Raw genomic sequence first — 14,807 nt, 5'->3', positions numbered from 1 at the left:
TGGGTCAGACTGGAAGGAAAACCCACAATAGCGGCGGCAGCAGCACTCCAATCTAGATTCCAACAGTAACTGTTTGTAGCAGACAATGGGCATGGTAACCCGTGACAAATATTACAGTGAGAATTTGACTTCAGAGGTATAACCAGGATAGAGATTGCAGACTTGATCTTGATCAAAGATGACCCTAAAGCAAGGGATTTGGCCATTGTCAAATTTGGGATCTAAAAGGAGAAGCTAGGTCCATCCATCTTTCAAATGCTACCTACCCAAGGTCTGGGGGAGGTGTGAGATGTTTGCAAAGAGCTTGAACCCTCTTCTCCCCAGCACCTTGCTCTCAGCCTGTTTCTCACTGACCCAGAGTGAAAGACTTGGAAGTCACCTCTGTGCCAGGGAGCTTCAAGTGCATATTATTCTAGGTTACCACCTACCTGGAAGAACATTCACAGCAGCTACCTGTGGGAAGAGGCTATCAGACAGACACCGCAGGTCTTGACAACGCGGAGAATTTCTGAGCCATTCTAGCTAGACCTCAAGATTTTTCATAATTTGAACAAAAGAATTCATTTATTATTTTAAAGACTATCAGCCCAGAATCCAAATATTCAGATTTGAGATACAGTTTTATTTTTTGTTTTGGGTTTCTTTCTCTCTTCCTTCCTTTCTTTCTTCCTTCTTTCCTTCCTTCCTTCCTTCCTTTCTCTCTGTCTTTCTTTCTCTCTTTCTTTCTTCCTTCCTTTCTCTCTCTCTCTGTCTCTCTATCTATCTATCTATCTATCTATCTATCTATCTATCTCCTGCTTATAAGGCTTAACTATTATTTTTGGAGAGATTAAAAAATATACATACTAGTAAATAAAAGCAACATGAAGATTGAGAGCCTCATTCTTCGAGGGTGTTATTTGACTGACTTTTAAACAGCAACACATCAATCATCTAAACCCTTCCATACTGGTCAAGCCTACAGACCGCCTGTCATATTCTCACTAAAGTATTATTTTTACTGCAAGATAAGCACCTTTACATAGCACGCCGAGTAAATGATGACAAGCCTCCCCTCCCTCCCCCTCTGCACAGAAGTGGTTCTAGCATCGCTTTGAGGCATCCCTCAAGTAAAATAACATATAAATAGAACGTGAGAAACCACCACATTTTTCTAGACTTCACACTTACTATGAAAAGCAAAAGTTCTTTGTGCCCCAACATCTACTCTAATTTCTTTGCCTTTCGCTGAAGGTTTTCATCCAGTTTGATGTCATTTATTGTAAGGAGCCCAGAAATGTCTCAGTTCTTTACCTACAGGCTCAGCCCCCCACCTCACCCGCCCAGGTCTGGGTATATGAACACATAGATAGCTGGTACTCAGGGCAGTAAATAGGCCAATCTAAATTGGAGTTTTCAAATTTACTTCTCTCCCCCACCACACACACCCCCCCAAATGGTAGAAAGACATGGAGATAGCTTGGCTAGAAAACTCAGTTGTGCCATGGTGTCAAAAATCACTGGACACACAACCTTTACCCTCTTGTGGTGAATAAATGGACATGGAGAAGGCTAGAAAGCAGAACGTGAGGTGAGAATTTCATTTTGTGCCTCAGCAATAATCAGACCCAAGGAAACACCCAGCAGACTCAGAGAAACCGAGATCATTCACTTGCAAGATCTTGAGGATTTGGTAGAGATCTTAAATCTACATAAGAGATCTTAAATTTACATAAGAGTCGCCTGTCCTATGACAGTGTGCAGGTTGTAAACCTGTGTCACTTCTCCCTCCTGCCTCATCCTGGGGCACCTTCGTCCTCATAGCCAGGTAGCTACAGAAATAACTTTATAAATCTAATTTTCTTGAGATATGTTTTTTTCTTTTGCTCCAAATTATTCTAATTGAGGAGGATTTTAAGTGATGGAGAACTGTTAAGTTAGAAATTGGGATTTTTCCCCCACTAAGTACACACTGATGTCACTACCTTCTCTGGTAGTTCCAGCTCACCGAGCATAGCTATTTCTCTTCAGTATTTTAATTGTGGTACTGCTGTGCTTTCTGAGAAATTGTCCACAGCGACCTGCTTAGGAGGCATTGCTGTCTAGTAAACATGCAAATGATGTTTCAGTATTACCAAGCCAAGGCTAGCGTTTCAAAGAACAGGTAGGTGTGTATTTTCAATCTCAAAAAAAAAAAAAAAAAAAAACCTTTAAGAGATTTGAAAGAAAATTTTAAATACTTCTACTTTGATCAAAGCTCATCTCAGATAATACCATACACAAAATGTTAGAGTCATTAATAATCCTCCCAGAGGTAAGGTGACCTGCATTAAGTATGTTTTTTTTTAAATAAAATGTACATATTTCTTTCTATAGGTTTGAGTAAATCTATTCATACATGATTGATAAATTTCTTCTAAATTCTGTCACATACCAAAAGTTTTATTCTGGTATGGCACATGAATAAAATCCTGCTAGTCTTTCCGCTTTGGTGACAGCTACACATCTTCTGTATTAGAACAGGTATAAGGTATTTGCACATGCTTACCAATATTAAAACATTCGTTCATGCTCCAGCTTAAATGGACTACAAGTGCACCTTTGACAAACTTGAATATTTGGGACAACTACGTTTAAAAATTCCTATAGCATCACGATAGGCATGCATACTGACACGTAACAAAAGCCACATGATTTAATGATTAACTGCTAAGATCACAAGAGGCTGTGTGCGGGCAGTTTCAGTGACTGGAGTCAGTCTGTGTGTCACCGGAGCGCTGAAAGCTGTCCTGCACACACTCAGTGAAGCTGTTCCTAAGTGTGCTACCGTTTAAACCCAAATGGGCTTTTCTTTTGTTTTTCCTCTCATTCCCCAAAGAGATGCAGCTTCCTATAGCCTAATGGCAAATCCATTCCCAAAGCTTAGGAAAAGGACATACTTTATTGGGGGGAATAAGTGACCACAAATTCAAGACAGCCTTTGGTTTTAAAGGATATTGTTAGAGCTACCCTTTCAACTAAAGAAGCAGCATCCCACAGAAAGCTCGAAATTGATGAGGTTAGTAAATATCAGAATAGAATTAGAAAAGGTAACTGGATACTTCATCCCTCCCTCCCTTCAACCCCCTCCTAGATACCCCCCAAAAAACCTGATCTTTCTTTCAAAGGCTTGAATATACCAGAGGGAGGTAAAACTGTCCTGTCTGCATTGGAGGATTAATTGCAATGTATTTAGCATAAGCAGAGGCATGATAAGGTATTTGGATTTTTAAAGAAAAAAAAGACTGTTCAAACTACTGGTGCTCGCTGGTCCATTTCTACACAGACACCCGGTCTCTTCATAGCGTTTCACATGTGGGGTTCAGTTTCTTCCATAAGAAATCACGATAGTAGGTGAGGATTCTTAAAGGCATTGGTTTGCAAAAAATACTAAAAGCTTAATTTCTGAATGATCTATCAGGATGAATTTCTGAAAGCTCTCAATGGCACCCTAAGATGTAGCTGACCCCTCTGCTGCTATTCCCTAAGACAGGAGTGAAGCTGAGCAGAGTGGAGAGGGCTGGAGACAGAGTCTGTCGGAGCCAAGTTGACTTGAAGTCAGATAAGTGACTGCATGTCTAGACCAAAGAATCACGGATATTTTGCCAGGATTCCGCAGGCAAAAGGTAAAAATAAATAAATAAATCGAAATATTCTAACATAAGGGACAAAATCCTGTCAGTGTAATAAAGTTGGACTCTGGCCAAAATTAAATTCCTAAAAGCCATTTATTTGCATTTAAAAACTAAAGCCACTGCTTTATTTTTAAGATGACATTATCTCCAGTATTTTAGAGGTAGAGGGCTTTAATCAAAGTGACACAGCTTTTCTGTCCTGAACTTCAAAATTCATACTTACTTCACCCACTCTACTTTATCAGCAGTTTCAAACATTGCAATAAATAAATATAATAAAAATTTAGGTCGGTCGGTATCTACAATTAAAATTTTCCTACCCAGAGTTATGTGAGATTTCGTTAGGCTAGAACTCAAAGATTTTTAAACGTTATAAGAATGAAAACATATAGGCAAACAGTGCAGGAAATTTTGAGATTAAAAAAAAATTGTATCTGATTTTTAAAAATGGGGTTTCTCAAGTTTTTTTAAAAATGCATTTTATGTGTATTTGATCTGTAAAACTAGGAAATCCAAGGTTAAAGAAAATAGTTATTTCTCTTATAGTAGTTCAATAAAAAATTACTTGGGGAAACAAGCATTTTTTAAAAAAAATACTTAATGTGAGTAAATATATCATTTTAAATAGTGTTCATCTTTTTCTAACCTTCCAAAAACCTGTTTTTAGAGGCCCACGTGAAGTCCGTTAAGGGTAAACTCTACTTGGTTCACCTATTAATCTGATAGCATAATTAACTAGGCAGGGAATCCCCAACCGGCCTCCTTAGTGTCTTCTACTCCTTGGCTATTCCCCAGGGTACAGCTAGCACACAATGCTGGGCCCACAGCAATCTAGGGCCTAATTGATTATCTGAAAGAAACAGATGTTTTCAAAAGTAAGTGAAACCATATTTTTAGCATGTATTTAGGAATCAGCCAGATGTCAAAGGAGGGCCTGATTTTACAGGTTTCCAACCGGATTGCATGACAACTTTCTTCAGTGCAGTGGAGAACAATGGATTCTTGTGCATCACATGCCAAATGTGACCCTTTGTGTAATAACACTCTATGCCTGTTGTGCGGTATTGTAATAAGTTATTTCTAAATCATACTCAGAATGCTGTTGAGTCTATCCTGTGAAGCCTGCTAGGGTAGTGCTCTCTTAAAATGAAGACAGTCATGAGACTGAATGATACACAAGCCCTCAGTCTCTTCAGAAAGCTTTAACTCACAGAAAAATGAGAAGAGTCTCTCACTAGCTAGCTGCTCAGGGAATAGCTATGTAGAGACCAAATGAAAATTGCCCCTTCATGTGCAATGTTCAGTTGTTTAAAGCCAATTTTGAGGTGTGTTAGCTGTATTATTTCCTCTGTTAAAAACTGAATGTATCATTCCAAACTGGAAATTTTTATTGTACTCTATGATAAAAATCTTTGTGGGTTTCTAGCCAAAGTCATCGAAGAGCTTCTAAATGGCATGTTTTACTCACTGGATCCCACCCCCCACCCCACCCTCTCGCCAAAAAGTTAACCTTACTGTGGGCTTTTTGGTGTAATTATCTTTGACAGTAGTAATGGAAAATTATTATTTCCTTATTTGTCTGTAGGATTAGGAGTTATGGATACTTGAAGATTTTAGTATTTATACAACCTCAGACCTGGGCCCCACTGCAATCTAGGGCCAGGTCCTTGCGTGCCGAAGTCCTTCTATATCCATGTGTTCTGTGAATTCCAAGAGTCAGCCAGCCCTTACCAGACACAAACCCAACAAGACAGGCAAGAAATTGAGGCAGGGGCAATGACAAAGGGGAAGGACAGCTCTGATGGTGCATTACTTAAGTAGGTTTTAAAATTTGAGCTCAAACACTAAGATCTTTTGAGTGCTGGTAAGAAGAACAGACATACACAGCTCATCTTGAACAACTGAATGCCTGCTAATTCAATTGCCTAGACTTCCACTCATTAGCCAAGCAGTCTTCCAAATTAAGACATCCGGTCTCCTTCAATTTTCCACTTAAAGCCAGAACATGGGAGAATGGATTTGACCAATCAACTTAGGATAAAATCACGCATGGAAAGTGACTTGTATTGTGTATGGGTTAGTAGTTGTGCGGCTCATTATGAAAACCTACCTTTGCCACTTCAAGCTCTTTGCATTTATAATTTCTAGGGAATTATCTCCACAGTCTTGATCTACACTAGAGAGATGGGTTATATTCTTCAATGTGCACTTAGTGTCTCCTTAAATAGTGAGAATGTGCACACATTTCCATTTGGGTGACCCTAAAGCAGCCTAATACTTCATAAACTGAATAAAACTTGACATTAAAATGAAGACATCATGCACTATACTAACTTCAAATCTGTTGTGCGACTACAATACAAAAAGCACACAAGGAATTCTCAGTTCATATAATTTATTGCAGTTAGCACACAGTTTAAAAATTCACCAACACACCAATAGTACAAAACTAAACAGCATTATAAGTTATTCCCCCTCAGGAAATAAAACATACTATGATTGTCAAAGCTAGATGTCAGTCTAAGATTTAGAACAAAGGAAGAATGTGAAACTAAGTAAAAGAAAAAGCAATCACTCACGATGACCATTAAAAAAAAAGAAAATCCAAAAAAGTCCGTTCTTCCACAGACATTGATTGTCTCCTCTAAATTAATAAAGATTATTTTAACATAAACTGTATTAAAAAAAACCTAGAAACTCTTCAAGTAACTAAAGATAATGCTCCAAGGCCATTTTCACAGCTTTGTTTGTTTGTTTGTTTGTTTGCTTTAAATGCCATTACAGCCAAATTAACATACATTTGACCAAATATTTCCAAAACAGTCCAGCAACACACAATGGAGTTTTCCATTCAGTATCTTAAGCACAAAAATAGGCTATGTTTACAGTAGTTAAGGCGATCAAATTTTAAACAAAAGCAATTAAAAAAGAAAAAGGGAAAAACAACCACCGTTTCCCATGCTACTCCCATAGACCTTATTTGTAAGTGCAAGACAGGAAAACAAACAGTGTGCAAAACGCTTCTGCCCCGCGCTGGCCATCAGAACCACACGTCGGGCTGCAGCCTCTGCTGCCGATACACAGTCTACTAACCCCCCTCCCCATGTCAATCAAGGCGGTTCAGTCCTTTCAGCCTGGGGCTTTTTCAGTCCATAGAATCTTTTCATGAGTTAGGGGGTAGGGGGAAGGAAAGGAAATAGGGGAGAAAAAGAAAAGGGAAGCAAAAAGGAGGGAGAGAGAGAGAATGACCTATGACCTATTGTCAATTTGTGCAGTAGTTATTCTAAAAACACTCGGCTGGGTACGTGTGTACACCTAAACTCTGAGCTGGCATGGGTTCTGTGCAATTACAAGTGTGGTATGAATGCACACTGCACATGCAATTCTCTAAGCCGTTTGTAAACATTTATATGTTCCTTGTAATGTAGCGAAGTTATCAATTTGCAGCTTAAGTTTTTATTCAGCTTAACAGTTTCAAACTTAAAGACGTGGGAAAAGTCAATTTAAATTATATAAAATAAAAATAAAAATAAAAACAGTGCATTTATGTTCTTCGTAACACCAGTTTTTTCCCAAATGGTGCTATTTTTCTAAGGAAATTAAATAATTTTAAACTCACTCGTTAAAGTTATACAATGCAAACAAAGACAAAAAATATATTGAAACTCATGCATTTCTGTAGCGTTAATATTTACTTTTCAAGACTCAACTAAGAGCATCAACACAACCTGTCAAGTTCTTTGACACCCCCCCAGCCCGTGTAATCAATTACAGTATACAAGAACAGTAATTCACATTTTAAACACACAGTTCAACACTGCTGAAGCTGCAATATCCTTTTTCATCTCAAGCAAACCTTCACAGAGACAGTCCCAGTGACCCAGTGTACTGTCAGATTTCTCTCACTGGGGACCATCAGAAAACCAGAAGTTGCCACACAAAGTTTTAAGTCAACTGCTTGTTTAAAAATAGATAATCCAGCATTTCAGAAATTTTCCATTTGGGTCTAAAAGCATTCAGGTTTCCAACAGCCAGAAAATATTCATGCAATTTGAGACATATAAAGAGGCTAATAAACTGGAGGGGATTTCTACTCTGAAAACAAAACAAAACAAAACAGTGTGGAGCACAGGGAAAGCGCTCAAGACAATGCAGTGTGTACAAAAGTAAGCCATGTGAAAGCGTTTGTGACAGAACCATTTGTTGAGAAGGTTTTATTGGCTAACTTGGCCTAACCCTCAAAAGAAAGACAGCTCTCTACTTGTGACTTGCTCTAGTTTCTTTTATCAGAATGCTAAATTAGTGAGATTCTCATGCTATTATTCTAAAGTGCAAAAACAAGTTAAGATCCCAACTTTTCAGTTCCAGGAAACAAGACTGCTTTTAGACCGTACCACAACTATATAGAGATCTATGTATATATATGTATATATATATATATATATTATTTATATATATATATAGAATTATTTCCAAAGTTCTTGAGAGCTATCTTCTAAGGTCCAGTCTCTGACAGTGGGCAAGCTCAGCGCTTCACTTTTGACCGACAAGGAGTTCACCAACTCACAGTGGAACTTGCGGATGTGTCTGTACAGGTCTCCGGACTGCGTGAACCTGCGCTCGCACCACTTGCAGGCATGGGGCTTCTCGCGGGTGTGCACCACGGCATGACGGCTCAGGTTGTGCGAGTACTGGAAACTCTTGCCGCACTGGGTGCACGTGTAGGGCTTCTCCCCCGAGTGAGTCCTCTCGTGGCGCTTGAGGGTGTACATGCAGGAGAAAGTCTTCCCACACAGGGAGCACGTGGGCACATTGACATCGGCGGCAGGCTTGCTACGGATGCCATCCTGCTCGCGGAAGTGCGTGCTCAGGTGGATCTGCAGGATGTGGGGGCTGGGGAAGACTTTGTTGCACAGGGGGCACATGAAGATCTGGCCCGCGGGGCTCAGGATATTGGAGACATAGGGAAGCAGACTGTTCTCCATGCCCCCTTCCACCTGGACCCGCTCGCTCTCTGGGGTCATCATCTCATCATCGCTGGCTTTGTCCTCCCGATCCAGCTCCCTTAAGACCGAGTCCTCCCTCAGAGGAGCCAGGTGGGCTGGCTCATACTGTACCCTGTTGTTAGTGCTCACACTCTCTTTCACAGTGCTATGTTCCATGTCATAGTCATTAGTGCCAACATCACTCTCATCACAGGACGCCTCTTTCTCCACCTTCACCTGCACCAGGTTGCTTCTCAGCACGTCCTGTGAAGAGAAATAAGAGCTGTTCAGATTTTCAACTCCTGAAAGGCTGGACTTGACAGACAGGTCCAGCACACAGTCAACATCTGCCGAATCCCTCACGGAGGTGACAGACCTCTGGGACAAAGACTCTGTTGAGCTGCAGGGGCTGGCTACTGTTTTTCCAGCTGCTGTGGCGTGTGGCTCGGCCTCTCCTCCAGCCTGGGGGATGCCTGCTGAGTCTGAGGGCAATCGCATCCACATGTTCCCAGGCTCAGCTGCCAAGTCCCTTTTGCTGGGTAGAATGTTCAATTTGTCATCTTCGCCTTCATCTTCATCACTGGGCAGGTCACCTGCCATGTGGCTGCTGCCGTCTGAGAGGCTCTCGACTTTATCCGAACAACTTGAAGCATCTTCTTCTTTTTTGGTGCTGTCCGCCTCTGTGGTAGCTTTCTCTTTCAGCTTCTTTTTGCAGACTTTGACAATGTCATACATGTGGAGATAACTGGCAGCTGCTAGCACGTCCTCAATGGGCAAGTCTTTGAACTGGAGTTTCCCTTCGTACATGAATTCAAGCAGGAGAGCGAAAGCGGGGGCTGTCACAATGTCGCTGTTCAGATGAACAATGTCTCTTTTGTCCAGCTGGTCCTTGTAAAAGAGGTGGAAATACATGCTGCATGAAGCCAGAACAGCTCGGTGTGCCCGGAACTGGGCATCTCCCACCAGAACAGTGCAGTCACAAAGAAAGCCCTGGTGCCTCTGCTCGCTCAGACACTGCAGCAAATGTCTGCTGTGGTCTGGAAACTCCATACTGTCTTCATAACCTGGGGAAAGAGGAGTTTCTCGTTAGAGCCTAGTCAGGAATTTAGACTCTAGTCACCACTTTAAAAAATATCCGCCTTAGTGGTAGAGAGTTACATGTCTGAATTTTAAATCAGGCTTACACCCCAAGGACTCCCAAGTCACACATTCGACCTAAATGCAATCACCAAGGCTTTGCTCACCCCACTCAGAACTCCTGGTCAAGTTTAAAGCTTCCTTTAGCTTAAGACTGAGAACAAGAACTCAGACCTCTTCCAGAAATTTAACCAACAACTCATCAAATGACATTCAACAAAACCTAAAAGAGAGCTTTAACTTCAAAGGGAAAGACCTCATAATATCAGGCAAAGTCCCTCACAAATTCTGGAAGAGTCAAGAAGACATGTCCAGCCATTCTTTGTAACACGTCTGATACCCGACTACTTAGAAAGCACAGACTGAACACACACATTTGGCTGAATTGAGGGGGAAAAAAAAAACGAAACTGCATAATTAGTCCAGAAATCAGCAAACAACTTACTTTTAAAGTCAGAGTGTTACAACAACAAAAGCCCTGTGTATAAGAACAGATGTTGGTGCGGTAAGATTTGCAGGTACTGCACACACAGAAGAGCAGACAGAACTGTACCGACAGATGGGAAAGATCATCTTTACTATGAACAAATCCAAACATTTTAAAAATGAATGGGGGGGGTCTGTTTCTTTGTAGATCCTCTACTTCAACAACATTAGCAACCAGAGAGGCTGTTAACTCTGAAATTTTTCATCTGAACTTTGATCTGCTATAGGGCAAAAGAAACTTCATATTAAAATTAATCAAACTTTTACCACTGTAAAATGAGGTGCAAGAACTTTGTAAGTTAAATAGTTTTTAAAGCCTTCCTAGAAAAAATAAAATAAATAAACTTTTTTTTCTGGCTCTGCCTCAGGTATCCAACAGAAAATACTTTGTTTCAATAATAACCTGATATATTCTGTTTTCCCAGTACCTTCTATTCTTCCAATTATGCATCTTTCTCATGTTTTCTGGCAAGGGAGAGAGTGAAAGAAGGGAAGGCAAAGATCGGTCAAAATTCATCTGTAGTGGCTAAAACTCTCTTAAGATCAGCGGAGCCCACTTCCCCATCCTGGGACCAAAGGCAGGGCTCTCCACCATCTACCTCTGCAAGTGCATCTGAGGATGGATATGAAGCTAATATTCAGAAACTACTTCTCCCCTCCACACTATGCTGAGACACAGTGAAACTTTCATCCTAACCCCAATACCTCTGAAAGAAAGACACCACCAATAGAATAAACCAAGATTTACAATACAATCACTTTAAGTGCCCCACAGCTAACATCAATCCTAATCCTTGAGAGGGCTAAAAATAAAGATTGGAGGGCAGCTCACAAGGTAGCCGTGATCAAATTAGGAGGCTGAGAGGACAGAGGGACGAAGAAGGAAGCTTATAAACATCTGATCCAGCTGACTGTGGCCATATGGCAGCTGCTGCCCAGATAAAGAGATTAAGAATAGAGGAGTGCGATTACAGCTGTCTGGCCAATTCAGGCAGCTCACATCTACAAGTTCTAAATTAGTCGCTAACACAAAAACTCCTGCAAATAATTATTGTTATGTTGAAATAAAAGATCTCTTAAATATATATTTAAAAGAGAAATGAGGAAACTGGTCAAACTATTCTCCTAGGAACAAAAGTTCTCTTTTTTTCTTCCTTCCTTCTTAAAAAACAAAAAACAAAACAAAACCAAAAAAAAAAAAAAAAAAAAAAAAACCCAACAACAAAAACCCTCCGGTTTCAAAAGCACTACAGCTGTATGCTGCTTTCAGTAATGCTTGCCGAATGTTTTGAAGAATAAAGTTTCACAGTGGAATTAATTACACAACCTAGCTTCTTACCCAGAATAATCTTCTCGTGTAAGTTTGAAAGCTGGATTCCAGACAGTTTACTATTTCTGCCCCCCTCAAGCAAAAGGAATCTAAACAGCAGTGAACAAAAGACATCTTAATCCACAGTGACCTCCAAAAGCCATATTCCATAGTGTTTCTTACCATTTGAAAACTTGAAATATTTGTGTATTAAAGTTATTTACTTGCTCAAATAGAAGAAATAAAATTGTAAACCAAGCAAGCCCAAGACTTTCAATCCAGTAAGACCATCACTTCATGCTCAATTTCACATATTATTCATAAAGTGGATTAGAAAAGTAATGTGATTTAAAAAAAAATTAAATAAAACACCCAAACACAAAGATGCTCAGCCTAATCTCCTGCTACTCCTACCTTTAGGACACATAAACTTGATTAAGTCCTTCCCTCGGAGTCTTGCTGGCTGCAGGTCTGTTACATCGGTGGAAAAAAAGCAGACTAAGAGAGACAGATGCAGAGTGGAGATGATGTTGGAGCGGAATGAGATACCTTCTCCACCACAGATCCGCACACACTAACTCCCTGTCTGTGTGTTAGAATAAAAGGCTGAGGGATGGCAGGCTGTCAGCTGCTCTGACATCATGTTCAGATGGAAATGCTACCTCCAGCTGTGCTCCTTTAATGCCATATGCTACTCCTCTACACTCCTGCCACCAGCTTTTTCTTAGGAGAACTTTTCTCTTCTGTTAGTATAAACAAAATACTTCAAAGTCTTCCTTTTTCCCCCCAAACTTTCTAACAGAAGAAATTGAAAAGCTCAGCATATGGAGTCCTACTGTATTTATGGAATCGCAACACTTCTGCCTCAAGTTGGTGGACTGGCTTACATATGACAGCACACTCGAGCTCGGTGCTATTCAGGAAACCCACATTCACTTTTATTCAACTCCAACGTCTAGTTTCAAAGGCAGCTTAGGGATATTTTTAAACCAACCCATTTGACATCTCTAGTCCCATTTCAACATTATTACAGCATGTTTTTCCCCCTTCCCCTGCGGAGATAATGGCAGACATCTCCGAAATGTTGGCAGACTTATTAAGAACTATTACTTCAGCGTGGTTCACCTTATTGTTTTACTCTTACCTAAGCAATTTATCTGGATCTACCTCTCAGGAAAATAGTTCACACTGCCACCGTTAGTGCAAATTTCCACTTTCAGCATCAACAAACTCAAACTGCACTTCTGAAATACTGGAAAGTATTTTAGTTCAATGAGGCAAATTAATAAACTGACAAAACCTGCTACAGTCACTTAGAATGGTTGTTTGACCACACAGCTCGTCTTCCTGCTCAGAAAAGTCGTCACTTTTGTCTTGCCCTTGGTCTCTATAACTTTGGGGAAAGGGGTTGTGATCACCAGGAGGGTTGGGAGGCCAAGTGCAGACTTTGGGAACTTTTTTTGGCTACAGTTTGTGGATCTTTTCTAATGGCTGATGTAATGTTAATGTAACCGGGGCTGGGTCGCTGGGTGCCCTGCAAGGTGCTGCGACATCTATGAATATCAGGCACATCTCCACCGATCCTTGGGAGGTTGGAGAGTAGAAAAAAGAAGTTGGGGCCTGAGGCACAAGCGTCCCAACCCAGGCGACAACCACTTAGGCTCGCCTTAGAAAACAGAGGCAGGGAGCTAGAGAACAAAACCCCGACTGTGTTCTGCTCTCGCTCACGAGTCACAAACCTAACTTTCTCTAACTTCGCGGTGAATGACACAATTCTGAACTCGTTCGGGAGGCACTCTGTGCAGATAGATACATTACTTCCCTGCCACACACACACCCTCTTTTCCACAGATACCCTCGCTCCATTCCACTATATCCGACATTAATCACCCAGTTTACCCAGTGGGGTGGTGGTGGGGGTGAGTGACAGTTTAATGAGTCCCAAGCACCGCAATGGCCCGAAGACATCCACTCCACGGATCGACCCGTCCACCGCTACCGCGGACCCTCGGAGGTTCTGTGAGGTTAGGGGGTTTGTTTTTCAGAGGTGGGGGCAGGGTGCCCCGGGTGTGTGTGTGAGGTTCAGGGGTGGGAGAGGAGATGCAAATCTTCGCGCAGTTCGCGGTGCATAAAGCACTTCAGGGAAAGAGGAAGGGTGAAACCACGGGGAAGAAGGTGCAGGGCAGAGAGCCGGTGCAGCAGGAAAGCACCTTCCACAACGGCCGAGAAAACAGACCCGGGTCGCGGCAACAACAAAAGAAAAGTCGCAAGAAGCGGCGCGGCGACCGCTCCCCCGCCGCCGCCGCCGCCGCGCGCCAGCCCCCGGGGCCTCCCGGCAACCGCAACCCGGGCGCCGCGCCCTCCCCCTCCCCCGGCCCTGCAGCTGCACCGGCCCCGGAGCCGCGGCCGTCCCGGGCGCTGCAGCTGCGGCGGCCCGGCCCCCTCCCCCGCCCGCCCGCCCGCCCTCCGCACCGGGAGGCGCCGCCGCAGCTGCACCGAGTCCGCCCCGCGCCGCAGCTGCACCGGCCGGGGAGCGCGGCCAGGCGAGGCGAGGCGAGCCCGCACCGCCTGCCCTCCGCCGCACTAACTAACTCCGCCCGGCAGGAGCCCACGGTCGGCAGCGGGGCAGGGCGGGCGCGGGGACTCACACGGAGCGGCCCGAGTCGCCGCGTCCCCGCCGCGTCCTCCTCCTCCTCCTCCTCCTCTGCCGCCGCCGCCGCCGCTGGACTTGTGGGCGTCCTCCGCCGGCCCCCGCCCGCCCGCCGGCCCCGGCCCGGGCCCCGCGCGCCCCCGCCGCCCCCCGCCCGCGCTGGCAGCCTGAGGCGCGCGGCCGAGCCACAGGGCCCCACTCTTTCAACGGCTCCCCATGGCAGCAGCCCAGCGGCGGCCGCAGCCTGCCAGACGCACGGGCGGGAGCGGGCGGGCGGGCGGGCGAGCGCGGCGCCGGGCCGGGGGGCGGGGCGGGCGGGGCGCGGGCGGGGGGCGGACGACGCACACGCACGCACGCGGCGGCGCGGCCCAAATGTGGCCCCGCCCGGCCGGGCCGCCCCTTGCCGGCCGCTCAGCGATTGAGCGAAAGCGGCGGGCCCCGTTCTCTGGCCCGCCCCCGGCCTCGTTGGCGCCCAGTAGGAGCGCGGTGTTCCGGGAGGGCGGAGAAGCGGCGGGACTGACGGGGCAGCTCGACCAATAGGAGTGGCGGTCAGGAGCTGCCGCCTGCGCGCGCCAATCGCAGGCGGC

The 14,807-nt window shown here is 43.9% G+C and overlaps 1 protein-coding gene across 8 annotated transcripts; it reads right to left on the bottom strand.

Moving 5' to 3' along the window:
• Positions 1-6,031: 6,031 nt before the first annotated feature.
• On the bottom strand, positions 6,032-14,320 carry Zbtb18 (zinc finger and BTB domain containing 18). Of its 8 annotated transcripts, none has more exons than XM_085843300.1 (4): positions 14,219-14,283; positions 12,715-12,822; positions 11,985-12,068; positions 6,032-9,702 (listed from the first exon to the last, which is right to left on the bottom strand). In XM_085843300.1, the coding sequence occupies exons 3-4, from the start codon at positions 11,995-11,997 to the stop codon at positions 8,120-8,122; spliced, it is 1,596 nt and encodes a 531-aa protein (XP_085699426.1). In that variant the 5' UTR covers positions 11,998-12,068; positions 12,715-12,822; positions 14,219-14,283; the 3' UTR covers positions 6,032-8,119. The 8 variants fall into 8 exon arrangements, with proteins under 8 accessions (XP_085699426.1, XP_085699429.1, XP_029334861.2 ...); XM_085843303.1 differs by lacking the exon at positions 14,219-14,283 and adding an exon at positions 13,470-13,826; XM_029479001.2 differs by lacking the exon at positions 12,715-12,822 and having other exon boundaries at positions 14,219-14,289.
• Positions 14,321-14,807: the final 487 nt, after the last annotated feature.

This window comes from Mus caroli, unplaced genomic scaffold (genome assembly GCF_978045245.1).
Source record: "Mus caroli unplaced genomic scaffold, Mus_caroli_1 scaffold_1, whole genome shotgun sequence".
Lineage (NCBI taxonomy): Eukaryota > Metazoa > Chordata > Mammalia > Rodentia > Muridae > Mus > Mus caroli.
This window is presented reverse-complemented; position numbering and strand designations above follow the sequence as displayed.